This window comes from Plutella xylostella, chromosome 19 (assembly GCF_932276165.1).
Source record: "Plutella xylostella chromosome 19, ilPluXylo3.1, whole genome shotgun sequence".
NCBI classification, from domain to species: domain Eukaryota; kingdom Metazoa; phylum Arthropoda; class Insecta; order Lepidoptera; family Plutellidae; genus Plutella; species Plutella xylostella.
The window spans coordinates 5,218,846-5,246,529 of NC_063999.1; the positions used below are offsets into that span (position 1 = coordinate 5,218,846).

Below are 27,684 nucleotides of genomic sequence, written 5' to 3' on the forward strand. Positions count from 1 at the left end.
GAAAAAATTCAATCACCCTCCGCTATATCTAACAGTATCCAATCAACCGCTACCACTACTTCTTCTTTCGCCCTTCTAGACACAGATAATGACGAAGTTGAATCCGCCATTAAATCTATCAGACATAACGCTGCTACAGGCTGGGATTGTATCTCAGCCACCATCCTAAAAAGATATAGTAAAACTCTGACGCCTATTTTATGCCACATATTTAATCTATGCTTCCACACTGGTGTTTTTCCCAATTCTTTCAAAAAGGCAATCATTCATCCTATTTTCAAGGGTGGTGATCCGAAAGCAGTTACAAACTACAGACCAATTGCAGTACTTACAGCCATGTCCAAAATTTTAGAACGAATTCTCAACAATAGACTAGTAAATTATCTGGAATCAAACAACTTATTATCTAAACAACAATACGGATTTCGAAAACATAGATCCACTACTGATGCTACACTGGCTTTAATAAACGAATTAGTTCATCACCTCAACAACCGTAAAAAGACTCTTACCATATTCTTAGACCTTGCCTAGCCTTTGGCAAGGTCCTCAACAACCGTAAAAAGACTCTTACCATATTCTTAGACCTTGCCTAGCCTTTGGCAAGGTCTAAGAATATGGTAAGAGTCTTTTTACGGTTGTTGAGGTGATGAACTAATTCGTTTATTAAAGCCAGTGTAGCATCAGTAGTGGATCTATGTTTTCGAAATCCGTATTGTTGTTTAGATAATAAGTTGTTTGATTCCAGATAATTTACTAGTCTATTGTTGAGAATTCGTTCTAAAATTTTGGACATGGCTGTAAGTACTGCAATTGGTCTGTAGTTTGTAACTGCTTTCGGATCACCACCCTTGAAAATAGGATGAATGATTGCCTTTTTGAAAGAATTGGGAAAAACACCAGTGTGGAAGCATAGATTAAATATGTGGCATAAAATAGGCGTCAGAGTTTTACTATATCTTTTTAGGATGGTGGCTGAGATACAATCCCAGCCTGTAGCAGCGTTATGTCTGATAGATTTAATGGCGGATTCAACTTCGTCATTATCTGTGTCTAGAAGGGCGAAAGAAGAAGTAGTGGTAGCGGTTGATTGGATACTGTTAGATATAGCGGAGGGTGATTGAATTTTTTCAGCAAGTTCTTTACCAATATTGGCAAAGAAACTGTTAACGCTGTTACATGATTGTATTGCTGTTAAAGAAGAAGATAGTAGATGAGTAGGTGAATGTTGTTCTTTGGTGGAGTTAGTGGATTTTTTTATTGTTTCCCATAAAAGTTTACTATTTTTACCCGCTTTTTTAATTTCAAATGCATCATGTTGCCTTTTTATCTTTTTTAAGATTTTTGTACAAAAGTTTCTGTATCTGGTATAGGTGACTTTTAGTATTTCATCATCTGGAGACTGTTTTAGTTTTTTGTGCAAGTGATCTCTATTTCGCATGCATTTTAGCAGCCCTGGAGTGATCCACGGTTTAAGTATTCTATTTCTCTTAGGTAGGATTTTTACGGTTGTGTTTTTTTTCAATAATATTAGTGAGATTTACTATAAGGCAATTTGTAGCATTTTCGGGATCTGAATTTTTTAAAATTGGTTGCAAGTCAAGGTTTTTTATGTCAAGGTCTAATGCTTCGTAGTCAATTTTTTGAAGTTTCCTAATTGCATTGTGACGAGATGTTTTTGTTTCAAGGCAAATCATTGTTGAGGTATGATCAGTGATAGTAGAAGGAAAGATGAAAGTTTCAGAAGAACATTTAGTCCTGAGAAGAGTGTGGTCTAGACAACTATTGTTTCTTGTTGGCAATTGGTGGGCTGGAAGGAAGCCATGAAATGCTATGCTGTTAAGGTATTCATGCGAGCGGGTGTCGAGTGAGGAAGGTGTTATGTCTATATTTATATCACCTGTTACTATGACTGTTTTCGATGATGAAAGAGAGGATAGTATAGAATTGAATGAATTCAAAAACGTATTAATGTTGTTATTACTTGGGGATCTATAGATGCAGAATATGGAGATATTAGTATCTAATTTAATTAAGAGGCCAGATGCAGAGTTTTGTAAGTCTGGCTCTTCTACTGTGAATGAGAGATTGGATTTAATATAAACCACAACTCCGTCACTTTGATTAATATGCTTCGTGGTACTTAAAGATTTATAATTCGGAAGGGTCGGGATATTAGCATTAGTCGCACAGGGGAGCCAACATTCGTTTAAGACTATAATATCGCAGTCTAAAGATGTTCTTTCAAGGAGAGTCTGAAAGTTGTCAAAATTAGTATTTATGGATCTTATATTTTGTGTGAGTATTTTAAGATAGTATTGGGGCTTTAAATAAGTGGTGTGTAAATCTTAATTTGCAATACTCTTTCTGTGCATCAAAGATGATGGAATACAAAATAGTGTACTTACAAGAAAAAAAGTAAAGGTAGCCTTATTATTCCTTACAGTTATCTCTTCCAGACAACCTTTGGATGGGGGCATTCACACTCCATCACATTATTTATTTACGGTCTCAGCTTGGCTCGCCTCACCAGCATGATTTAAGCAAGGATATGCCTCTCAGTCACAGGTTGGAGAGTGTAGAGACCTTTCTGCTATCCTAACTAATATTATAAATGCGAAAGTAACTGTGTCTGTCTGTCTGTCTGTTACTCTTTCACGCCAAAACTACTGAACGGATTTGAATGTAATTTAGTATACATACGGTCTAGACCCTGGGAAAGAACATAGGCTACTTTTATCCCGGAATTCCCTCGGAAAAACTTTTTAAGGCGAAGCGAAGCGCGCGGGAACAGCTATATGAAAATAAGTCACCAAATTGAATCCCTTAAATTCATAGACCGTTTTGTAAATTTACAACAAGGTTTGAATCGATATTTGTTCTCGGGTCTTGGATGTGCCCGTAAAATGTCAATAGGCCCGCCCCCTATTACATTGGGACTAACATAACACTCTGGAGAAAAGTGGGTGCAGCAATGCACCTCTGCCTACCCCGCAAGGGAGTACATTAGTACAAGGCGTGAGTGTGTGTGTGTGTGTGTGTTAGAATCGACTTTGACTTACACTAGTTTCGACTCTTTACGTCAGTTAAAAAGTTAAAATTCGTATATCACAATGTCAATTTTGAACCTATTTTAAAAGTGTCAAAAAGTTCTATAAATTCGGGGAATCTTTACTTTGTTGTTTTTAAAACTAATTTATAATATCTTGAATTGCATAATGAAATAATCATATTAATACAATTATATCAAATTAGTCCACCCAAAAAGAAATATTAAGGGGATATTGCTATGTGGACCCGATGATGAATTACCACAGCCATTGTCAATTTTTATCTACATTTTGTATGTTAAGTCGAAACTGCTGTCTATTTTACTACCTATAAGTACTTAATTATTAAAATTATGTATTTATTACATTTCATTTTCACATGAGACTTTGAAAACCCCGTTACGAGAATCATGCAAATGTATTGATTCACTAGAACTAGGCCATGTGCGGAGTACTTAGGCGGCCTAGGTCCGCGCTGCCTGTCTGATGGTCAATTATCCCCAGCGTGAGCCTTGATAGGTTCCTTATTGAAAACTTGCCATATTTGAATGCTATATTTTTATCCCTTTTTAACTGACATTGAAATAAGAAGAGGTTCTCAATTGGTATGTATGCTGTTTTAGACTCTATATTTTTGGACTGACGACCTTAGGCGTGTGGCGGGTAGCGGTTGGATGAGGAAGGCCGAGGACCGAGTGTTGTGGCGCTCCTTGGGAGATGCCTATGTCCAGCAGTGGATGATTATTGGCTGATGGTGATATTTTTGAGAATATTATTTAAGTATGTGGGTTGCTCAGTAGGTATTAAACGATTTTTGTTAAAGTTATTGAATGGTAGGTACGACATTGAGTAAAAGTACTTACAATAAAAAGTCATGCTAAAATTATAAATCGAATGATATAAAAGCTGTCAATCATCGAAACGGAAGCTAAATATTGATGAATGATAATACAGATAACGATGATGTAATAAAATAATGATTGACCGTTTATTGTTCAGCATGCAAAAAGTTCTAAGATAATTTCAAGTACATTTTATGTAAGGTAAAATGCATAACCCCTCGTCTGTCGCGACGCCTTTTAAAGGTCAATGGAAAAAAAATTCTAAAGTTCTATGCGCGTTACTTCAAAAATCAACTTTAACGAATTTATTATTAAAACCCCTGGGATTAAAACATAAAGATACGACGGTGAGAAAAGCGATGTAAGTCAGTAAAAAGCTAGGTTAGGTAGGTCGTTTCCAGTGCTTTTAAACTTAATGAAAGCTCGAAATATATTTTTCAAATCGTTTATTATAAAACTTTAGACCTCTTATTTCTTAAGATATGAATTTTGGGTCTAAACTGGCTGTTTTATCCACTGTGAAAATCTTCTCCATTTTCTATTATATTGTCATAAAAAATATATCAAATGTATTTGAGTAATATTAGATTAGACTGCTTATATTACTAAAAAACGGTAGCGATATATCGTTGTAAGCAACTAGCAACTAAACCGAAATAAGATTTCCTCTCGGAGGTGAAGGAACCCTAAAAAGCCTGTGGTTCCCCAGTAATCATAAACTCATTGATGCCGATTGAAATCAATAAAATTGCCAAATGGATCGATGCAAAAAATCGAATCGAAACACGAAAATGATTGATGATAGGTTGGTAGTTATTCGATCATTTAGCGATAGGAGCAAATTGCTACTGGTTAGTGGTTTATTGTTATTAAAATTAGTACAGTCTCGTGCAAAGATACATGACCCCTCTCTAACTGGCAAGGTACTAATTTTAAGAGTTTAGAGTAAACCAGCGTTTTTTTAAAATGTTTTCTATGAGTTACAGTTGCAACGGCTGAAAATTGTTTTAAGTATTTTTTTTATTTATGCTTTACTTAATTCCTTAAATGAAAAACTTAATTTACGTAATCCCGTACGTCCACTGTTTACGGGACACCCTGTATAATATCGATCAGGGATTTTTACGAAAGATTTAAGTATGTGCTCCGTGCCTTTGTACCTGGTTATAAATCAAAGACGATCGTAGTTAAAACATAGTCTTTACGAAAATAGCATCGATAAAGGCTAGATTAAAATTAATTAGGTATAAGCTGGCATTAGGTCACAAATTTCCGGTGCTGAGACTACCTAGGTATTTAGTTTTTTTATTAAGTACTTTAAAGTTCCCAGGGCTGTCATAGGATGAGCTTATGGTTTCTTCGATAGGATTGCTAACAATTAAAAAAAACTTCAGTATTTAGGTAAAGTTTTCATATTCATGTGTAAATCAGTAATTAGTAGTTTTCTAATTATGTACTTAACCACTTACTTGCTTAAGTATTTAAATTAAATACGTTTTTAATCATTATTTGAATTGAAGTAAAAACTGGCGGTAAAATTAAATTCAAAGTTATTGATTTTTGTAAATAATCTACCGGGTGCCGCCTTGTAGAGCTAACCTTAGCTTGTACTTTTATTATTTGCCCTACATAATGTTGTATAAATTTATGGTAGGCAATAAATATATTACATCCAAATTTTATAGCTATTATGAAGATAACATTACTGTGTCAACAAGAGTAAACATACCAAATCTCACGAATCAATACAATGATTGTATTGTGTTATTTATAGAATACCTAACATGAAAATATTTTTAAGTACTTACTTACTACCTAGGTACTACTGATACTAACCTTAAAAATCACAGGTCACTGAAATTCATTCACACATCGCATACACACGAACCAAACAATCCGTTGAAGACGCGAGCGCAACAAAAGAATAAAAAGTTCCAAATTTGAATTTGAGATTCGATTGAGGTTGCGGAAGCAAAAAGTTTGTGTTAGTTTTTCCGGCGGGAGTCGGGACTCTAGACTGAGCGCGCGGCGGCGAGTCCACTAGTGCAGCGTCTGCGCTTCGTCACTACCAGCCACGGACTGTCACACTGTACTGGAACCGTACTACACTCGACCGAACACTATTTAACTAGCGTTTACGTACTTTACGGTACACGTGCATTGCCGGCACAATGCCTATAGATAGGAAACGGCGGCGCCTCGGCGTTGCGGCCCATTTTTCGTGAATGAAAATTTGGAAACTGTGTCAGCTGCTGACGTTAACCATTTCCCGCGCATCGCTCAACGTCGCACCCTGTTCTCGTATAAATTAGATGATTTCTGTGACTCTTCGTGCCGTATCGAATCGATGTTTTGCAAGCAGCGCCGTGTGATAATAAACATAGGCTTCTGTTATGGAAATTTATAAGTAGTAGAGCTGCTTTGCTAGACAAATAAACTATTATACTTAAATATTCAGCAGTTCTTTTCTTTAGGGATTTCTGGTAGCAATGTTCGCAGGCTGACAATTTATGTGTTGGTTGACGAATGCCTGTCATGTGATTTGTCGCTTTGTTAAAAGCCGCGAAATCAAACTAACAAACATTTGGCCTCATAAAACTTTTTATAACCAACAGCGATACGGACAAAACCGTATTGAAATGTGTTTCATTAAATAGTTCACAAGTGGTTTGGTGTCAAAGTTGGCACCAATTTGGATTCCAACAAATAAGATTTAGTAGTTTTATGTTTTTAAGTAGTCAAGTCAGGGTATAATGTATAAGTACATACCTACTGTCTGTTGTAGTTAGATACCATATAATTAAAACTATTTGAGTATGACTACCCATCAAGACGACCGAATGGCGTAGTGGTTAGTGACCCTGACTACTGAGCCGATGGTCCCGGGTTCGATTCCCGGCTGGGGCAGATATTTGTTTAAACACAGATATTTGTTCTCAGGTCTTGGATGTGCCCGTAAAATGGCAATAGGCCCACCTCCTATTATGGCCATTGCCATTGGGGCTATCATAACTCTGGCGAAAAGTGGGTGCAGCAATGCACCTCTGCCTACCCCGCAAGGGAGTACATTAGTACAAGGCGTGAGTGCGTGCGTGTGTGACTACCTATCATGAATTGTAACCAACTTCGTAGTACTTATAGCTATATCGAGCGCCTATCTATATTATGTATTTCCCTGCTCCGATATTCCAAAATTTAACAACGACGTCAATTAATTAATTGCTAGTATTGCGACGATCACGCACAAACCGCTTAAAAATAAAATGCGCATTTGACACCCGACACTGCCGTCGTCCAAGGAAAGTGTTCAAATTACTGGATACAATTTCGCCACAATAATTGATTATGATTTGACGTTTGTTGACAGTCGCCTCGTGTTGGTCGCGACTATAATGTGGCAAGTTACTTGGCGACCCTCCTTGCGGGGTGAAAGAAGTGGCGGGGGCGAGGTAGCACGTCATGCTACACACGTAGAAAAGTGTGCCCGGATTAATCTCGCGATAGCTTGTAACTATTTCTGACGTAAGTAAAATTTTATTCTATGAGTGTTCCCGTAAATGTCATATTTAGCTTAAAATGTATAGTTTGACAGCATTAAAATTTGGATGTTTACCTTCAGAATATCTACCAATTTGAATTTATTTATGTAAAAGTGTTTTATTTTATAAATCAATTTCCATGTCACTTTCATGTTCACTCTCTGTTTGAACTTGTTCATCGTCGTCCTCATCCTTATCTTCATCATCGTTTTCATTAACTTCAATTATAAATCTAAGACAAAAACCAAAAAACATTATACCTACTTTGAAGTATAATGTACTAGAGTACGCCAGTCATATTAGTTCAGTGTACACCTATACCTAATATTTTATGTTTAATTTACATTAAATTATAAATAAACAATAACATACCTGTCCAATACATCGTCAAATACTCTATCAGATTTATAATATTCGTCTTAATTTTTTATGACATGGTCGTCACAATTTCTCCACTTTTCAGGCGAATAATTAGAGAAAAGCAACTCTAAGTCTTTTATCTCTTTATCTAAGTTAGAGTCAATCGACGTTCTTGCGAGCTCGCCTTTCACGTACCGCCACACAAGTTCAATAGGATTTAATTCCGGGTGGTATGGGGGTAGGCGAAGCACGATATGACCATTTTCTTTCAAAATTTCATCAATTTTGTAATTTTTCTCTGTGTTTTGCTCATTAATTACTTTCATTAAATCACATACATTTTGGTTGCTTTCCTAGTTACAAGAACTGACAACTGACGCACTGTCATATGGTCTCTTCGTCTTTGTTGTTTACTTTTTCGTATCTGACTGCGCAGTACCAACCTTTAGCCGCGTAGCATGACTGATCCGGTACGCTGTTCTACAAGAAGCCCCTATATTGAGACATTATACGATTTGTTGTTTTTAACGTTATTTTGTTGACGAATTATAGATACCTAATAATAATATAACGATAATATTAAAAAGGCCTCAACACTCATCCTAAGACTAATGGTCTCAGGATCAATGATCTCATGTGGGTCGCACTCAAATTATGACAGACTATATAAGACATGTGGCCGCCTCGGCTGCGCGGCCGAGACTGCCGTAACAATGACATGCAGTGCACGCGTTCCCCTCCACCGCTACCCCTCCCGCTACCCGCTGTCGTCTTGGGTACCTCGTCCCCTCCGCGTCTTTCACCCCGCAAGGAGGGTCGCCAAGCAACTTGCCAATCTATACAAAGAACTTGATCTGAGAAACATGAGAGCATCGCTGCCTGAGGGGTATCTCTATATGTCGAAAAACGAAATTTTGGAACGTTGCTGCGCGAGCGATGACTCTATCTCTTTGTATTAAATATGCCGATGGCAAGACAGCTCTCGTTTGTTCGTATATCGTTAGTATAGAACATCGCGGCCTGCTGTGCCGAAATGTGACGGATTCCCACGAAGCTCACCGGTGAAGGCAGGTAACTAACTGTTGATACAGGAGAAGAGACTTTTATTATAAAACATTCCATTTACAATAGCACCAAATTACTAATAAACGGAAAAAGCTCACTTGATGACGCCGTCTGCAAGAATATTACTAACTAAAAACCAAATATTTTGACCAAATTCTAAATTAAAAAAATTAAAATAATTTGAGTCACTTTGTGAATGGAACTATTTCGTGGCTCGTGAGTGTATTATTACTAAATTTTTTTACACAAAATTAATTGGCGCAAAAGGCGGACTTAATGCTAGTAGTATTCTCGGCCAGTCTACAGCAAGAAATAGCACATTGTTACCCGAGGGACAAGGAATGACACGGGCTTATACATATGTATTTAGTCCCCGAGGCAAGGTTTAGTTTTTAACCCTAGACGGAAAATATCGGTGTTATGAGTTTAACGTGTCTGTGTATCTATGTAACTATGTATGTATCTACCAAACGGGTGAACCGATTTCTTTTAAGTATTTTTAAGATTTGATACCTACCATTAAAATATTGAACAAAACGCATTCTTGAATACATTCATCTCATTTCTCACTTCCACCACTTTCCGTGTTGAGCAACTTCTCCATCATTTATCACTACTGATACCAAAAACCTCTTCACCTTATTAGAAATCGTTGTTTTCTTTGATGGCTAAATTGAGTTATAAATTTTTTTTCATCTCATAACATAATGTACCTATCCCGGACCAAAATAGCGTCGCTTGATGAGCTATGAATGTATGTAATGTTAGCTTTGTGACGTCACAGTAAAATTGGTTCATTCGTTGTTGTCTTAGATTAAAAATATACAAATAATTTTTTTAAGTTACTTAATCACAACCATTGTACCAATGAATAAAGTTACAAATCTTCTAAACCGAATTAATTCAAAATAAGATCTCAGTGGTAGAAGTGGGACCGTTCTATTTGTCAAGACGTTTCTTTTGCACTCTCCATCTAATTCGTATATTGTTTATCAATTGCTCGGTGGTCTGAAATGGAGCTGCTTTAGAGGTCACGGTAATTTGAGAACTGTTTTTGAGAAAACTTCCTGTAGCAACAATGTTTCTATGAGTAGAGCTAAATTTCAGTTAGTTGGTTCTCTGAAATATTTATAACACTCATGTCATTTTAAAATATTATGATTTATAATGAGCAGTTGTTAACTGTATAAGTACTATATACTGTAAAAGTTTGTTGTTTACGAGTATAGCTTCCGAATTTTTTTACACAAAATCCAAGGTGCTATCGGATTGTCATTTCCTTTGATTGTTTAACTAACTGCGTTTGTTTGTGTTTTAGCTTTCCCAGTTGTTTGCTGGATTTACCCGAGGCAATTAAAAAAAAACTTTAATCAATCCTTAACAAATGCGGGCTAAAGTATTCCACATCCAGTCCTTATCTGCCACTTATCCATAGAAGAAAACACCCCATTTCCCCTTCCTTTAAAGCTGCGTCCAGACCGGCCCAATGAACGCCAACGAACGAATTTCGTTGACCTTCGTTGCATTATGTATGATAAATATCCATCGTTGGGAGTTCGTTGGGCGTTCGTTGGGTCGGTCTGTACGCAGCTTAAAACAAAACACTGCAGCATTTTAGCCGCATTCCACTAATCGACTAATCCTCAGTAAGAATATAATTAGAACTGCACGATAATTGCTCCAGTCCAGGGGGGTTATTCTATGCTGACGAAAAACCAACGAACAAGAGCTGCCCTGCAATCGGCACGTATATTACAACGAGATAGAGTCTTCGACTTCGTTTTTGGTCGTATAGAGTGACCATCTTGAATAGCAGCACGTCACAGGCGCGCCGCATCACTTGATTGAATTGTTCCTTCTTCCTCATCCAGTTCGGAATATCGAACTACATCTGTGGTAGTCTTTGTCTAACTCGATGAGGTAGAAAGGGATGGAAGCAAAGGTCTTGGGAGAGTGGTGTTGGTGGCGATGGGAATAAGGTGGGAGCATCATAGGTGCCGCGGCGAAGCGGTTGAAGCTACATACTATGTCCATGAAGTGCATTGCACAGAGATTGTGTTAGAATAGACACTTGTGGTGAAAATGTTATGTTCAAAATACGTGTAAAATCGCATACTTACATTTAAATTTAGATTTTTTTAAGTATTTAACGTAATCTTTATAGTGTAATAGATACTGTACTTTGCACAATGAAAACGTTTTTTTTTTCCTTGACTCTAGTGACCCTACTGTGATGAATGTATTCAACACTACCCTATGTACTTACATACTTTCCTTTAAACTTCATAAATTTTAACCGATACTTTTAGGAAGACATTTACAATTTACATGAGGGTTATTTTAGTCCCAAACAATTTTAACATTGTTCACTACTTTTTTCCCCTCCATTGTGAAAGAATATCAGCAGTCAACACCGCCTCTGTTCTTCATTCCACAAGTTGAGGAACGAGGAGCGTCCGTCGCTGACAGCTAATTGTGGCTGTCGTCCAGCCGTAGCCTGTGCCAATTTCTCCATAGTCGGTTATCTAACCGAAAGGCATTGATTAATAAATTTAAATTAAACTTCATCTCCAAATAAAATTCATGACAGATGTGTCAAAAGTCAACAACTAATACCTGGTTATGCTCTAACCGACTATGGAGAAATTGGCACTTAGATTAACAATATACGAACAAGATGGTTTGTCATGTCGTGTACAAAAACCAAGCAAAAAGAAACTATCCGCATTTTGTTTACTGTCAACCCATAGAACAACGCGGACTCGGCTGTACCCTCTAGTCAATGGTTCAACCTAATGACAACCCTTGTAACAATGAATAAAGTCAAAAATAATCATATAATAATCAAGGAATAATATTATTATGTATTCGAAAGGATCTGTTACTCGGCTTTATTGCCAACACTATTTGAAATATGTCTCTACTTATTTCCTCTGTGAGTATTCAATTCACCATAGCTCTTATAACCGACTAATAGATGCGACTTTATTCAGTCAATTTTAGTGCCTGCCGCCTGCCAAATTGTAATCCTGATTTATGCTTCTTTTAGTTGAGGCAATATTTATGGGAATAGGGATTGCTTTGTTAGAAACCAGGTGATGTATGTTTATTGTTGTTAAGCAGTACAAAATCAGTACCATGGTTGTAGAACAAATAAAAAATTATTACCTATTACGGGAAAAATCTGCAGAGAAGTTCGTGGGAAGAGCTAGTTTTTAATTAATAAATGTTTAGAAATAATAGAAAGAAAGAAGAGCGGTGGTTGCTCAGTCAGGTAGGTATGAGTTCTTTGTGGTTTACTTGTATAAGGTTCTTTGGAATTTAAGTACAATGTATACCATCGCTCTTACGGTGAAGGAAAACATCGTGAGGAAATCTGCACAATGCACATCTACCTGCATACATTCTTTGATTCTACCCCCAAATTCATATAGCTTTTTGACACTTTACAATAGGTTTAAAGATGGCGTTGTGATATAGGTACGAATTTCAACTTTCTGAGTGACGTAAAGAGTCGGAACTCGTCGAAGACAATTTTAACCTTGTTGTAAATTTACAATACGGTCTATGAATTTGAGGGTAGGTGTGTACCCTAATTGCATTGTACTCATTCAAAAACGGGGATACGGTGTGCGACCTATCACGACGTGAGTACAAAATGTACAGCAAAAAGCGGGTGACTCGTTTGCGAGTCAGCTATGACTATCCCTTCAGGGATTACAGTAGCGAGACTCGTGTGCATATGTATGTTAGAAATTAAGTAAGACAACTCCGATTTCCTGGTAACTACTACGTAATTCAGAAATGAAATTAGGTATTACGCAAGTGTTTACAGGCAACTGTTTATTTAGAGAAGAAATCTGTGTTAACCTAAATATTTTTTTGGTGAGAAGTAGAAGTACTTACCTATAATAGTAAAAACATTAAAACATGGCGTAATATTCATAGAAGTATGTAGTTAAAACAATTCCATCTCGTTTTCAGTTCACATGCGAGTAAAATGTAGAAATGAGTTCAATCGACAGTTAGCGTATGGGATTTATCGAGCCATTATCGCTAGTTTTTATCAAGTGGAACGTTTCACCGTGACTCGAGCCACTAACATCGTCGTTTGAAAAAACTGCTTAGGTATTTTATTAAGATTTCGCATCAAGGTCGCCGAAAGGTGGGCGCTTATTACCTTTGCACTGCCAAACTTATAACCCCCCTTTCCTTCATGATGCTGCTCGCAATCGTCCACTGATGGGCCTAATGTCTCTTCCAATGCCACATCACTCTTTCCTCAACCTTCCTTGTATAGTACCTACCGGATAATTTACTTTTTCTAAAAGTTCGCATCTACAGGATGTTGCAAAAAGGGTACCTATACTAAGCGGAAACCTACATGTGCAGCATGTTATATCTAAGCCCAAAAATGAAATCAGAATTTACCTAAAAATTTGCGAAAAAAAGTTCATTAGTAAAAAGTCACGCAAACAAAGTTTATATGGAAAATGTTCGCGAATTTTGAAATTCTGATTTCATTTTCGGGCTTTTTGCAACATTCTGTATACCAAAAACGTCGTGGTTGCCTCGTTACCTAAATGCGCCAATGAATTTCAGAAAGAGAGGCAGGATGTCTTATCCAACATTCGTTTAAGAGTGGTCTTTTAATTTATACCTTATAAGACTATAGTCAGTCTAACGGGCCGGAGAGTAAGGAGTGTGTAAAGACGTATTTTCATATTTTCACACTTCACCGCCGATCAGAGAAGTCTTCCGATCATATCTGCAATGTAGAGTAAGGAAATAGCATTATCATAGTCCAATGCAGCCCAGCCCATGCAAACAATGAAAGCACTGATAATATCTCCCTTAAAACATGTCTGAAAGAGACAATGCATAAAAGCGTGCCTACGATGCGGACGTCTAGAATAATATTAAAAGATAAAAATAAATTGTCTCAGACGGAGGATCTAGCTCAATATCGCATGTATGAAATAGTGGCAACTGTGCTAAGATTTAATATTGTGCAGCTCGGTAGACTTCTTAATGTAGAGGCTAACTATTTACGATACATAGTTAAAACTCAGTTAAAAACTTATTCAAATTAAGTACACAAAATTTCACTCTCCTCTTTTTGTATACAAAATTATGTATTCTAGGAGATAAATAATAACAAAAAAATTAACCATCAAAGAAAAAAATCACTTGTCAAGTTACATGCAGGAGCAAATTTTTTTAGGTAACTCTTATAAGTCTTAGATAAAAGTGGTTTTTAGAATGAGCCTCTGTTCTGTGTCACTCACTGCCTTTCGGCTTGCTGTACCCTTTTATTACAGCCAACTGTACATAGAACACCATTATCGGAATCCGAACTATAGTAACGTCTCTTTAAAATCAGCAGCATCTATCTTGTGATGCGAGATCGGGCAGCCCCGAAGCAAGTCGTGCTGGATCGTATTGTCTCTTCTAAGAAACGTCTAGGTTCAAACATTGCTTTATGGACACACTGAGATATGGCTTCTTTATCTAGCGCACGTTATGCTGTGATAGAATTTGTCGTGAAGAAACCTGCACTATGCACACCTAGATTTGTGAAAACACAGGTGGACCAGCGTGCTGGAAAATGTCCAATACCAGAAGCAAAATATTTAAGTTAAGTACCTATATTAGTTACTTAAGATCAGCTAAGTATCTTTTGTTTATTAATAACACTAGGTTCGATGTAACGGAATGGAGGATAAACATTGGAAGATAAACATTGTTATTTTCACGAGAAAAACTTTGAAGTGCGAACCTTTCGTGAAAAGCTAGTTAGTACCTATGTAAGTAACAAATAATTTTATTCAGTGATATTATCATCAGAGAGAAATATAGGTGTCTCTTCCAGTGAATATTTTTTACCCTGCATTTTGCATACATTTAAGCACTAATATGATATTTTAAGGGTATACCAATACCAATACCTACTAACGTTAAAATTATTAGGAATCTTTATTACAGTTTTAAGCTCAGTTTTGCTTTCACAAGTCATCATCAATCGTGCGTGTTCCAACCAATTTGTGTCATAATATTTTGCATTTCGCTATCTGGAATCTTATCATGGTCTTTGATTTGGCCGTCTATAAACAGCCCTGTGCCGGCGAATCAAACGGTAAATGCAGTAAATTAATTGCGTACACGCATTCAGCTATTTGGACCCACTTTGGTCCTGTCAAGCTTAAATTAGGTGAAAGAGCCCTAAAATGCTGCTGAAATAGAAGGGACAGCGATTTAACGACTTTTAAATGTGCGCAGTAATGGAAACGTCGTTTTATTACAACGTTAGGTTAATTTTACATTGACTTCAAGAGATGACTTTTAGATTTTACGATGGTCTTTAAAAAGTTGAGAATTTAAATAATTAAACATAGTTAGATACTCAAGTAGGTAAGTATAAGATGCCTGAGAAAAAAACCAGAAAGTATTGTAGGTACTCTGAAAAATAATAAATTTTACTGTTGACAGTCGTTGCAAAATGCAGTACTTATGCATTTTTTCTTATCATAGGTATAATTCGGGTAGGTAAGATTCAATCTTCCAATAATCGAACTAGATGATTCTGTAAAACATCGTAAGCTCATTGATGATTCGACATTGACATCTACTTTTAAGTAAGTACTTACCTATATCTAGACATTTTTTATGAGACTACGATGTACCCTACAAAATCACCTAGATGCACCATAAATATATGCTATCAAAGTTGCTTCTTTTTGGTCTGGACAAATTTAATTCGCATGTTCACTGACACGAAAGAAGAAGAAGACCATAAATTTATGAAAAAGCAGCTCAAAAGCAGCATTTTATCGGTGTGTCCACGAAGTATGACACCATGGGCGGTCCGTTTTCAAACAATTTATACCGCCGGCGCCTTTGCACTATCGACGCATAGCGATGCTCTCCGACCAGCAGTAGGTACCGCAGAGATATCAATCACATCCTATCAAAAACTCGGATTTTCATAAGTTTGTACCTGTGTGTCTGTGTTTGCGTAGCTCCGAAATATTTTACCTGAGCGTCCTGTGGCCACGTAGCTCCGAAATATGTAATCTATATTAGAATGATTTTTGTTTGTTAGTTTGATCTTATCCAAAATAGGTACCTATATATATGTATAGCGAATATTGGTTGTGCCCGTTAAGTGGCAATAGGCCCGCCCCCTATTACATTGGGACTAACATAAACACTGGCGAAAAGTGGGTGCAGCAATGCACCTCTGCGTACATTAGTACTTACAAGATGTGATTGTTTATATATACAGGGTGTTGCAAAATTGGTATACTAAGCCGAAACCTAAATGTGCAGCATGTTATATCTAAGCCCGAAACTGAAATCAGAATTTGAAAATTCGCGAAAAAAAAATTTTTTTTTTCATAGTAAAAGTCACGTAACCAACAAAGTTTCTATGGAAAATGAAAAAAAAAAATCGCTAATTTTCAAATTCTGATTTCAGTTTCGGGCTTAGATATAACATGCTGCACATGTAGGTTTCGGCTTAGTATACCCTTTTTGCAACACCCTGTATATTATAATATAGAGCCAACAAATATTTTCATACTTTTTATCTACCGTTGTTTCGGTTTAGTGTCGTTCGAAAGTCGGTCATTAGAACTATTATAATATTTATGGTAAGGAGTTATAGCGGTTCCTAGATAGTGTTGAAAATACTTAGCTAATTTACTGAAATCGATGCAGTGGTTCATTTATACGAATACGGACCCAATAATTACGATGTTTTTTCATAGGCTACGTAAAAATATAAGTAAGTATTATATTTAATGCATTGTAAATTAAACAGTAACTAATTCCTACATTATAATATTTTATATAATTATAGATATATTTATATATTTAACTCTTTATTGTACAAATATTACAAATAAAAGTACAAAGGGTGGACTTAATGCTAAAAGATATAAAACTCATTACAAGATTCGTAAGATTGCGCGAAACCTACGAATGTTAACTACTAACAACTGATCTCACCTCAATATCCTATAAGAAATTTCCGACTGAATCAAAGATAATGTAAATAATGGCGGAGATAAATTGACACTATCTCTCCAGCAGCTATTCGCGATGATGATCTGTACACTGATTTGCTTAATTGGTGATTCAATTCATTAACAACACACAATTATGTCATAATGTAAGCACTTATATTATTTATACACACACTCACGAGCAATGAAAACGTTCCATTTACAAAATGACCCAAATATTTTAAAATATTTAATTTATATTTGATCAAAATATTTTAATTGGTAATATTTTATGTTTATGAATTATTGACGCGCTGTAAAATGTACCTCGATTTTGCAGACGACGTCATTTAGATAGTCTTTTCCGTTTTGGAGTACTGTAACTTATTCATTGCTCGTGAGTGTACTACGTAACATAATTGTGCATTGTTTTGTACTGGTACATTCTATTTTTACAATATATATATATTTTTGTTTAATTTAATTATTACTTAAGTTCTTACTTACTTAGCTGTTTTTGAAAGTAACTGTATTTTTCTTTTTTCTTTTTTTTGCTGTGTGTCAAATAAATGATTTCTATTCTATTCTATTCTATACATAAAGCGCACTTACCTATTTTATACAGGTGGAGTTTTGTTTTATGTTGGTAGGTGAATGTACCCGTCATACGGGCACACTGGCCAACTATCATTGCTGATAAAATTAAAATAAACCCTGTAGGTATAGATAGAGTGAAACCAACTTATCGTGACAGCTGACCTAAAAGTACGAATCTCCATCTTTCTTTTGAGAATGGTAAGTTGATTAGCTTCATCACTTAAATATTATCCTACCTATTATTATATTACTTATTATCTTATATTATCAGAATATACCATTAAAATTTATACTTCGAGCTTTTTATAAAAATACAGTGATAGATTAATATAACTTGGAAAAAAGAAATAATTGTACAATACGCGTTTGTGATAACATTTTATTTCAAGGGCTTCTGAGACTTTCGGCGAATATTGTAAATGAAATATGAATTTATAGGTTTTAATCGGAAAATTCCGTTATCTAGTGAATAAAACATTTCACCATTGTCCCCCGTGGTGATGCTGTGTGGAATAAAGCTTATGGAGCCAGTCCTGATGGCGGTGCCATTAACACAATTAACTTCATAGATCCCGTCATCCGTAACAGCTAAAACTTCATTATCATTAATTATAAAATGATAAGCAACGGATATATCCTTGTTCTTTACAGCTTCATGACCCTTCACGGCACAAAATACTCCGCACATGTTCACAAAATGTATATTCTTATCGTTGTCGATCTCAAAGTTCATAATTGTCTTCCAATCTCCAACTTTTACGATTATGTTGCCTTCGTCGAAAACTTTGTAGAGCATATGATTGTTTGCATCGATCAAATACATTTCATTGTGACGAATAACTAGTTTATAGACATTTACGTTAAAGAGTGCTATATTTGTAGCCTCGTGTTTATTTCTATCGTATTTGTAAAGTCCTCTTTCATTGCCAAAATATACTTCGCCAGTATCCGGATCAACAGCGACTGCTTTATTGTTTTGTATTCCTTTTATTTTATGTGTTTTTTTCGTGACAACATTTATTATAGCTCTTCCCGAATTTTGAATATTTTCATCCATATAAGTAAAGAAAAGGTTGCGGCTAAACTTATCATAATCCAGTTCATTAGGACTGTAAAATTTGTCAGTAATAAGTTCTTTCTTGTACATCTTTCCACCAAATTGTATTATTGGATGGTCAGTTATGAATATTTTTATTTTTTCATTTGCAAACACTTGCACACACACAAAAATGACAACTACCACTCTAATCAAAATAAAATTTAACATGATTTATGACGCTAGAGACAAAATACACTATGTACACTTATGTTTGCACTTGAATGTTATCTGAAACTGGTCATAAGGTCTCATTATGTTTAAATAAATAAATTGAAGGTCTTTATTGATAAACATATCTATCTAGTTTGTACCTAGATTTACACTCTGTAATAAAAACGGACCGTCATTGCACTTATGTTTGTCTGCTTTGATTCTGTATATGCTGGTGTCATCTGAACACACGAAATTGTTTTCACTGTCGAATGTTAGACCAAATGCGTCAACTGTTTCAAAAACTAAATCTAATTTTATTTCCTTCTTGTTTATGGAATATACACCATTGTTCAGGCAAATATATGGTTTACCATTCATATCAGTAGTCAAAGCCCTTACTGAAATATTATTGGCAAAGAATACAGCATTTTTTGTGCCCTTTTTTTGGCTAAATAAACCAGTCTCATTTGTGAAGAAAATATCGTTTTCATTGTCAATAACCATGTGATCCACTTTCGTATCTTCTAAATCTGAAAATCTTGTTGATGTTCCATCTACCAATGTATACAAGAACTGTGACGGAAACACTGAGTAATATAAAACTTCCTTGAAATATATCATCCAAATATCAGTGTCCTTGGCACCGAGGAGTTCAGCATTTTTAGTGTTGTGGTCGTATTTGTAGATTCCGTCACTGCCTCCAATGTACACATCTCCGGTTTTCTGATCAACACTCTGAGCGAAGCCATCCTGAACATTATTAATGGTGCCGTAGTCCTTAGTGTTTAGGTGAATATACGCGGATGTAAAATTTTCGACTCCCTCGTCAGTTTTCGATGGTACAGTGTAGCTAAAGTATATTGTGTTAGTGTTGTAATCGGTAGATAGCAAGTACGGTCTGTCCAACTTTTCTTTCAATAATTCAGCGGTGTAGTTGCAGTCATTCACTTCCTTGTTTTCGTCGACAGGTTTCGCGCCTGCTTGTGACAGAAGTAAGCAGGATAATAGTAGCTCCCACATTTTCATCTGGAATGAGAAAATATAAACTATTATTAGGAATCGTTCTTTCTGAGGTCTACTAATCTGTCAGTATTTTCACTATCGCCGCGCTAAAGATTAGTAAGAGTTATAATACTAATCCCAGATCAGGAACCCTGCTGTTAAATCTGCCTAACCAATCTTTTCACCACAGCGACAAACCCTAGTCTAGATTGCATAGATAGTGTTTATCACCGACATGCTAAGAAGAAGAGGACTAAGACATAAAAAAACAATCCAAGTTGTGCTTACCTCGTTCTATGCTAAGTAAATATGAACTGGTAACTTGTATATTTACACTAAGTTTACACATGCCTTGCCTCAGTAGGTACAAAATGAGGAATACAGAAATGAATGGAGTCCATGAGGCAAATCTTAACCATTTTTTTATCTAGTGGATGATGCATGAATTATTTTTTTATCTAGTGGATGATACATGAATTACTCTACGTTAAGTTTTTAAAATAAAGATATACTTACTACTACTACATCTATGTACTACTTATATTGAAAACCATAATAATTATATCTGTAAGTACCTAATTTAAGTATTTGCCGTAGAATCTTTTTAGCAAAAGGATACTAATTTTAAAATAAATAATAAAAATAAATAAATATGTGGGGACATCTCACACACGGCCATCCGAACCCAAGCTAGGTAGAACCTGTGTTATGGGTGTCGGACAGCTGATATATCTACACAAATACATAGATAGATACATATTAAATATAAATATCAACACCCAAGACCCAAGTACAAATATCTGTGTTTAAACAAATATCTGCCCCGGCCGGGAATCGAACCCGGGACCTTCGGCATAGCAGTCAGGGCCACTAACCACTACGCCATTCGACCGCCAAATAAATATGCCATGCATGGGTTCCAAAGTTCTCATTGTAAGACGTAAAGCGCTTACTAAGAAGACATCTAAAGCCAGGACTATTGTTGGCGACTGCCTATCATTGTTTTGAGATTTTTTATGTTTTTACTTATAATATTGACATTTTTTATGGTTTTTACGTTTTGTTATTTTTTGACACATTAGCTTCAATATACGAATTGTTGAACTAACCAGCGGTTTTCACTTTCTAACAAATAAACACTTAACAAGAGGTATAGGAAGCCTATAGTAACTAACAACTATATAAAAAAAAAAACTCAAGTCGTATTATTTGAAATAAACATACATTTTTATCGATTCTACTCCTGTTTTTACTCTTTATCTAGAGTACTTTTATAAAGGCTAGAGGTTATCTGAATTATGATTAATTTGGATGGATAATTTGTGGTTTGTTATACACTTTGACACTTCATTCCAGAGTCTAGACTGGGAGGCGAGTGGTAATTTAGTTAAGGTCTACCTTAACTCTATTACAGAAAGTGACAGATTAGGGGAAGACCTTATAGGTATTAGTTAAGTTCCTTCGTTTGGTCGGTAATTTAAAAAAAAACAGGATAAGAAAGAAAGAAAGTAGGAAAAAAAAAACTTTATTTTACACAGACAGCAATACTGATAAAGTTAACTATATACATTATATTTAGGTAGGTACTTATAAGGTACCTTCTTACTTTTTTTTTATTTATATTTCACAGGTAATTTTTTTATGTAAGTAGTGATAGGTGTATTTCACTTATTGAAATTATGGGGATATAATATGTTATCTACCTTTATTTATTAATAGGTAGGTACCTAGATATAAATCAACAGCCATGGACATTACCGTGTCACCATAACAGTCTTATTATAGGGGGCGTAGCAACGGGCGGTCGCTAGTTAGAAATATAAAGCTGTTTTCATACTTGTATGGAACTGATATCATTGTCTAGTCCGAGAACGGGACAGGACAATATAGGCGACGTAATTGTGAATAGAACTTTATACAATACTCTATTGAACGATATAAATCTATGAAGACAGGCTATTTTGACTGCTATGGCCATTTAACGTCCGTATCGCAATGTATTTATTATAGATGATTCTTGTCCTGATCCGATGGACAGATGCTGTTAAAATCTGCAAGCGTACAGTAGCCTGTTCATATCTGCCGAAGAACCGATAAACATTCTCGTATCTCGTGTTAGCTACTGACTATCTAAAAATATACTTAATACCTAATAATTTTACCTAACCTAGCTAAGATGAAGAACGACAATAAGTAGAATGATATTCGGAAATAAAATTGGTTTATTTATGATCTAATTGCCTCTTTGACTATGTTGTCACGGCCACGGCAATTAACGTTCTTATTAATATGTTACCCCATTCATTGGGTTAGGCCTACCCTAATGTCTCTAGTTATAAGTATCACCATGTAAATTTAATTTATGATGATGATGATGTGAATGACACAGTTAGTTGTGGCTGGATGTATTTAAGATGACAATTTGACATGGTAATTTTGGTTAACAAGGTACCCAATGCTGCTCAATAGGGGTTGTCATGAGTTTACGCTGATGATGTTTTAGTGTGGTAAGTACTATTAATTTTATTTTAAAAATCTACCTGCCTAGTTACAGACGTAGGCAACCTAGGGATTTTTTTAAAGTATGTTTACTTACGTACTGGCCTAATCGATATTTGTGTTTATCTTGATATTTGTACCTACGTACTTAATATTATGTATGTAGGTATTATTTAATCTTTGAAAACAGAATGATTTTTCTATTATTATATTGACAGCAGTAACCAGAAATGAATCGCAAGCGAGGCACCCGCTTTTCGTTTGAACATAAATAAATAAATAAATAAATATTTTTGTAAATTGATTTGAAATACTATAACATTTTAAGACTACTAACGCCATCTACTTTTGTTATTTAGTATCTCGTGTAAACTATTCATGTGGTGCACTTGTGCAGTAGGTAAAAAGTTTTGCTACTCGTCAATAGATGTCGCTATTTTACAATTATAATAGGGCATGACATTTTTCTGTCTTTGTAAATGCTTTTTTTAATGTCAATGTCAGATACTGTCATACTGAAAACATTGTAATTGTCAGATGTCAGATTTGTATATTCAAAAAGTCAAAACATTAGGCAAATTTTATGTTTTTACGTAACAATGTAATTTTATTGTATGTTTAAACCCTTAATTAATCCCCTAAACGACGTAGAAGAAAGAATATCAAGTTATAATGTAGTTGCCTTGAAAATTAAGCGAGAAGCAGATGGTTAAATCCGGTTAGTAGCATAACATAACCTCAGTTTATTTCTAAATAAATAAAAATAACAGTCCTGAAAATGAACACCGTGACAACACAGATATCCAAAAAGGCTTCGAATAATTTTCGGCTTCTGTTCAACATACACGGGATGCTACAAAAGTATATTTCCAGAACACTTAGTACCACTACTTTAGATGTCCTGGATGCATTTACTACGGAACTATTACAAAGACAAAAGTCTAGAAATCCTTATTACAAAGCAGTAAACAGCTATAGCTACAGTGATTTCGGCTTAAGATCTTACTTCATGAAGTCGGAACCTGTGGAAAAACCAATAAACATTACAAACTTAAGTCCCGAAGAACTAGAAAAAGTTTTAATTGAACTTTTATCAAAGAATGAAGACAAAAGAATTATGGAAATTGTTAAAGAATGTCAAGAAACAAAGGTCAATATAACAGAGCATGCCATAAAACCACTTTTAAGAGCATTCAGTAAACAAGGCAAAGTTAACAAAGTGAAAGCTATTATAAGTTACTGTGAAAAGGCTGATTTTAATTTGTACATAAAAAATGGCGAATTCCTACACTTTGTGGCCAGAGCGCAATGCATGAAAGGCAATTCCGAAATAGGCTTAACTGTATTAAAAGATTGCTACAGTAGATATGAATCGTTGCGCAGTGTCTACAGGATAATCTTCCGAGAGTTGATACAGGATTCAGTTTTAAATAGATCAGAGGCATCAATGGTAATATTCAAGCAGCATGTCCTGGAGTTCAGTGATGCCTCCGGGGACCACTACCCGCTTATCTGCATGTGGCACATCTGCTGGATGAGCACTTGGTTCTCGGATCAGATGCTTGCAAATGAATTGTTTGACTCTTCAAATTTTCTACGAAACATTGTCAAGGACAAGTGAGTATGCCTGCTCTTGTTTAACCATTATTTATAATTGACTTCCATTGACTTATTAAATTAATAATTTCTAATTGGTTGCGCAAAAAAAGCCTCACCACATCCTGGGCAGTCACTGACTGACACTAATCTGACTGGCCAATCCTTTCACCATGGTGACAAACCATAAGCATAGCTAGTGTAAAAAGGGTCATTTGTGATTGCATAAAATCTAAACTTTAAAGACTAATCTAATGCATATTAATATATATTTTTTTCATTTCCAGGGCAATAGACTTTAGTTTAACAATTTTAAAGAATCAATATAATGATGATGCAGTAGTAAGATTATTACAATCATTTTTGAAACATGATATGAAGGATGCCTACCTTAAAGTTCTACAAGTGCTATTTAGTTACAAGCGTAAGTTGCTTTAATTTTTCCCAAATAACATTAAGTACTTATATGATTTTTACAACCTGGAAGCCCTAAAAGGATAATGCCTAGTTTAGTTTCACCATAGTCGGTTAGATCATGAACACCCCTTTAACATTGTAATTTCATCTCCATATTAAATTCTTGACAGATGTGTCAAAAGTCAACCCAACCCATGATCTAACAGAGTATGATGAAACTGGGGCTTAAGATAAGTATATCATGGCAGTGTTACAAAATGACAATGGGCGTTTTGGGACCTATGTCCAATAAAGATGAGACATACATCGTTGGATAGCTCTTTTCAAGTGAGCAAAAAAGTATTATGACGACAAATCCGTATAAGTTGTCCATTTTGAAATATATTCGTCGGAAGGAAGTATTTTTCTATGGCATTGCACTCTCTTTCCTGATGACAGTTAGGGCGTAATACACGTAAACACGTATTATTGAAATTGGAGAAATTACTTTCAACTGGTTTTATTTACTGAGATGATAAACAAATATAATATTATATGAAATATGATCATTTTGTTATAAAAATTAAAAACGAATGTGAAAAACTAACAAAAACATTAAAATTACAGAAATAAAATATAAAAACTTTCAAGGTACGATTATTCTAATTGGACAGTAAATCAAGACTAGCGCTTCCGTTATTCATATTCTGCAAAAAAATACCTTTTCAACGACGTATCACTCATTTCTATTGGTGCTGGTCCCAGCTTCCATATATTGGTGCCCATCATCATTTGCTGCCCTAATAAACATTCTTTGGTGTTGGCATTGTTTCTGTTGCAGACTCTCACTGCTTCTTAGCATGTATCTTTCTTATTTCATGGCTCCATAAGATAGGTAGTCTAAGCAGTGAAGGACCATCATGAATACAATTTGCCTCAGACAGCCATTTTGTTCTTTTTTCGTGAACCAACCTGTACTGAGTGTTGAATAACGCGACATTATCAAAATGAAACAGGCAGATCCATCATCATATTAATTAGTTATTACTATTTTGGAAAACTACAGTTACTTAGTTTATCAGCGAAACAATTAATAGTTGTTTATTTATTTTCCAAAGCCTTCTGTTTACTACCTCAATTGAAGTCATCGGTTGATAACCATCCTTTGCTAACAATTGCTGAAGATGGCAATAGGGTTGTCATACGATAAAGACACTATTGTATTATTATAATTTAAATAAATAGACTATTATTAACTATAACAACAAAGCGCAATAATAAATATGGGAAAATCCGAAAGGCCCTTTCCACTGTTTTTCAACAGAGAGATTAATGTTGTTTTGATGTCATTTTCTTAGTTAAATAGATTCGGATAGGAAATGTGCGCAGTAATTCTTTTACGAAATAACTAAATACCTCGGTGATTTAACAGAATAACTAAATTCATTCTTAGAAAATTGCCTATAAGCAGTTTCTTTGCATTTTTTAGGGCGACGTAACGGCTCTATCTATTTGCATTAAATGTACCTATTGCTGAAATGGTCTCTGAAACATCGAGAGTGTCTTCTTTAGCGTGCACTGCACAGGCGCCTGACGTAGTTATATTATTATGTTTAAGTTACCTACAGTTGATACATCACTAAGCTGCTTTCGTGTACCTCATAGTTGGAGTGATATGTGCGCGAATAGAATATAATAGATCAGTGTGCGAATCACGAATAGGTATTATGGACTCTAGTCGATAGTACTTAGGTTTCTATTAGTTTCTAACGGTACCGACAGGGGCGCTGATCAAGATTTCATACAAATTGGTATCGAATTACCCTATCGACTTGAGTCTACAATATTCGCAGAGGTGCAACGCCGCTTGTGAGGTGACTTACTAACACGACTAACCATGTAATTTCCTATATTTTTCAGTGAAAATGAACGACATTCGCGGCTGCACTGAGATCCTGAGGAACTGCGAAGCTCTCGGCATAGTGCTACCGTCGGACCAGCAAGGGAAGTACATACGACTGCTGATCGACGGCAAATACACTGGCCCCCCGAAACCAACCAACTTTAAGCTCAAGTTTTAGGTTATAAGGTACTATTTATTTGTTTATACTTATCTGATTAGTAGGTAGAGATAGGTACTTGCCTAGAGTTTTGGTCAATAACACTTTTTTTGGAAAACGCCCCCTTATTGATAGTGTGTGAAGTGTGAAGCGAGATTTAAGTCGTACTGAAGGGCTAGCACGGGGCGCATTTAAGACGTGACTAAAGTTCTCCGTCGCGCTCGCTCTTGAGGCTGCGCGATGTGAGTGAGAGCGATGCAAAACTTTTGTGACGCCTTAAATGCGCCCCGTACTGGCCCTTCTGGTGACTGCCGCTAATACAGGGTGTCCCACGGTGATGCTCCGTCCAGGGCAAGCACATTAAATACTTACTACGGATACGGATGTGTACCTAATTGTACTGCATTCAAAGATTTCAAAGAACTTACTTACCTAAAGAGAGATTTATACATCAATTCTACTACCTTTCAATTAACTTTCAAAGAACTACATTCGCTATTTTACATTGTACCTATATACTTATTGAAGAGTAGGTAAATCGGAATAATTTTAAGTTAACAAAACGTAATGAGTAGGTACCCACATACTTAGTACATTTTCTATTGTTCATGATTCAGAATATACTAGCATTCACTTGAAGTACCAATTTTGATTAATGTACTTATCTACATTTACCCTTGTAATTAGCATACCTTTAGCGTTGTATAGTTTTAAAAGTTTCCGGAAAAAACATACCTCATCTGTAAATACTATTGTGTATTGTTACGTAGAAGTGTGAAATATGTAAGATAATATTTATTAGTTAATGGCAAAATATATTTTAAGAAACTATTTCATGCTTTGCACATTTATTAAAAAGTATGAATTTTTGGTACTTTTCCATATGCATATTTAAATAATTTGCTCTGGTTGAATTTGTGTCTTTTGTGTACTAAGTGTGTCCAAATCAACAAATAAATTAGGTAGGTATGACAATAAATATTTTTTTAGAATTATAAAGTGGTATTATTGATGAAAGATCAGATAGTCAGATACTACATAAAGAAAAAAGACAAAGCCATATATACAGGGTGTTGCAAAAAGGGTATACTAAGCCGACACCAGCATGTGCAGCATGGTATATCTAAGCCCGAAACTGAAATCAGAATTTCAAAATTCCCGAAAAAAAAAAAAAAAAACAAATTCTGATTTCAGTTTCGGGCTTAGATATACCATGCTGCACATGTAGGTTTCGGCTTAGTATACCAATTTTGCAACACCCTGTATATCGAATGGCGAGAAAAAGGCAAGCAGGTTCCTTTTATACAATACATAGCGACGATGAGATGTTTTAAATAAGTAATTAAATAAATAACTTAGCTATAAGCTATTAAGTAGGTACTTGCTTAAATAATAATATAGTATATAGCTTACCATCTAA

At 35.4% G+C, this 27,684-nt stretch overlaps 4 protein-coding genes across 4 annotated transcripts in view; 1 reads left to right on the top strand and 3 right to left on the bottom strand.

Moving 5' to 3' along the window:
* Window positions 1-5,978, bottom strand: part of LOC105388412 (ADAMTS-like protein 4) — a 118,686-nt gene extending 112,708 nt beyond the window's left edge. Inside the window, exon 1 of the mRNA XM_048627883.1 lies at window positions 5,729-5,978. The gene's annotated coding sequence lies outside the window, so the exon portion shown is untranslated. The remainder of the gene's footprint in view (window positions 1-5,728) is intronic.
* An 11,840-nt stretch (window positions 5,979-17,818) lies between these two features.
* Window positions 17,819-18,730, bottom strand: LOC125489989. Its single transcript, XM_048627882.1, has one exon. The coding sequence runs from the start codon at window positions 18,724-18,726 to the stop codon at window positions 17,839-17,841; it is 888 nt and encodes a 295-aa protein (XP_048483839.1). The 5' UTR covers window positions 18,727-18,730; the 3' UTR covers window positions 17,819-17,838.
* Window positions 18,731-18,824: 94 nt separating this feature from the next.
* Window positions 18,825-20,087, bottom strand: LOC105390327 (ommochrome-binding protein). Its single transcript, XM_011561612.3, has 2 exons — window positions 20,002-20,087; window positions 18,825-19,737 (listed from the first exon to the last, which is right to left on the bottom strand). Exon 2 carries the CDS (start codon window positions 19,735-19,737, stop codon window positions 18,859-18,861), a length of 879 nt encoding a protein of 292 aa, XP_011559914.2. The 5' UTR covers window positions 20,002-20,087; the 3' UTR covers window positions 18,825-18,858.
* Window positions 20,088-22,752: 2,665 nt separating this feature from the next.
* Window positions 22,753-27,263, top strand: LOC105390328. Its single transcript, XM_011561614.3, has 3 exons — window positions 22,753-23,829; window positions 24,096-24,232; window positions 26,125-27,263. Exons 1-3 carry the CDS (start codon window positions 22,991-22,993, stop codon window positions 26,283-26,285), a joined length of 1,137 nt encoding a protein of 378 aa, XP_011559916.3. The 5' UTR covers window positions 22,753-22,990; the 3' UTR covers window positions 26,286-27,263.
* Window positions 27,264-27,684: the final 421 nt, after the last annotated feature.

Bases quoted from the DNA above. Each gene is read 5' to 3' on its own strand.
- LOC125489989 (XM_048627882.1), bottom strand. From the start codon at position 18,726: ATGTTAAATTTTATTTTGATTAGAGTGGTAGTTGTCATTTTTGTGTGT.
- LOC105390327 (XM_011561612.3), bottom strand. From the start codon at position 19,737: ATGAAAATGTGGGAGCTACTATTATCCTGCTTACTTCTGTCACAAGCA.
- LOC105390328 (XM_011561614.3), top strand. From the start codon at position 22,991: ATGAACACCGTGACAACACAGATATCCAAAAAGGCTTCGAATAATTTT. The intron at 23,830-24,095 runs GTGAGTATGCCT...TTTCATTTCCAG, and splicing joins CGAAACATTGTCAAGGACAA to GGCAATAGACTTTAGTTTAA. The intron at 24,233-26,124 runs GTAAGTTGCTTT...TATATTTTTCAG, and splicing joins AGTGCTATTTAGTTACAAGC to TGAAAATGAACGACATTCGC.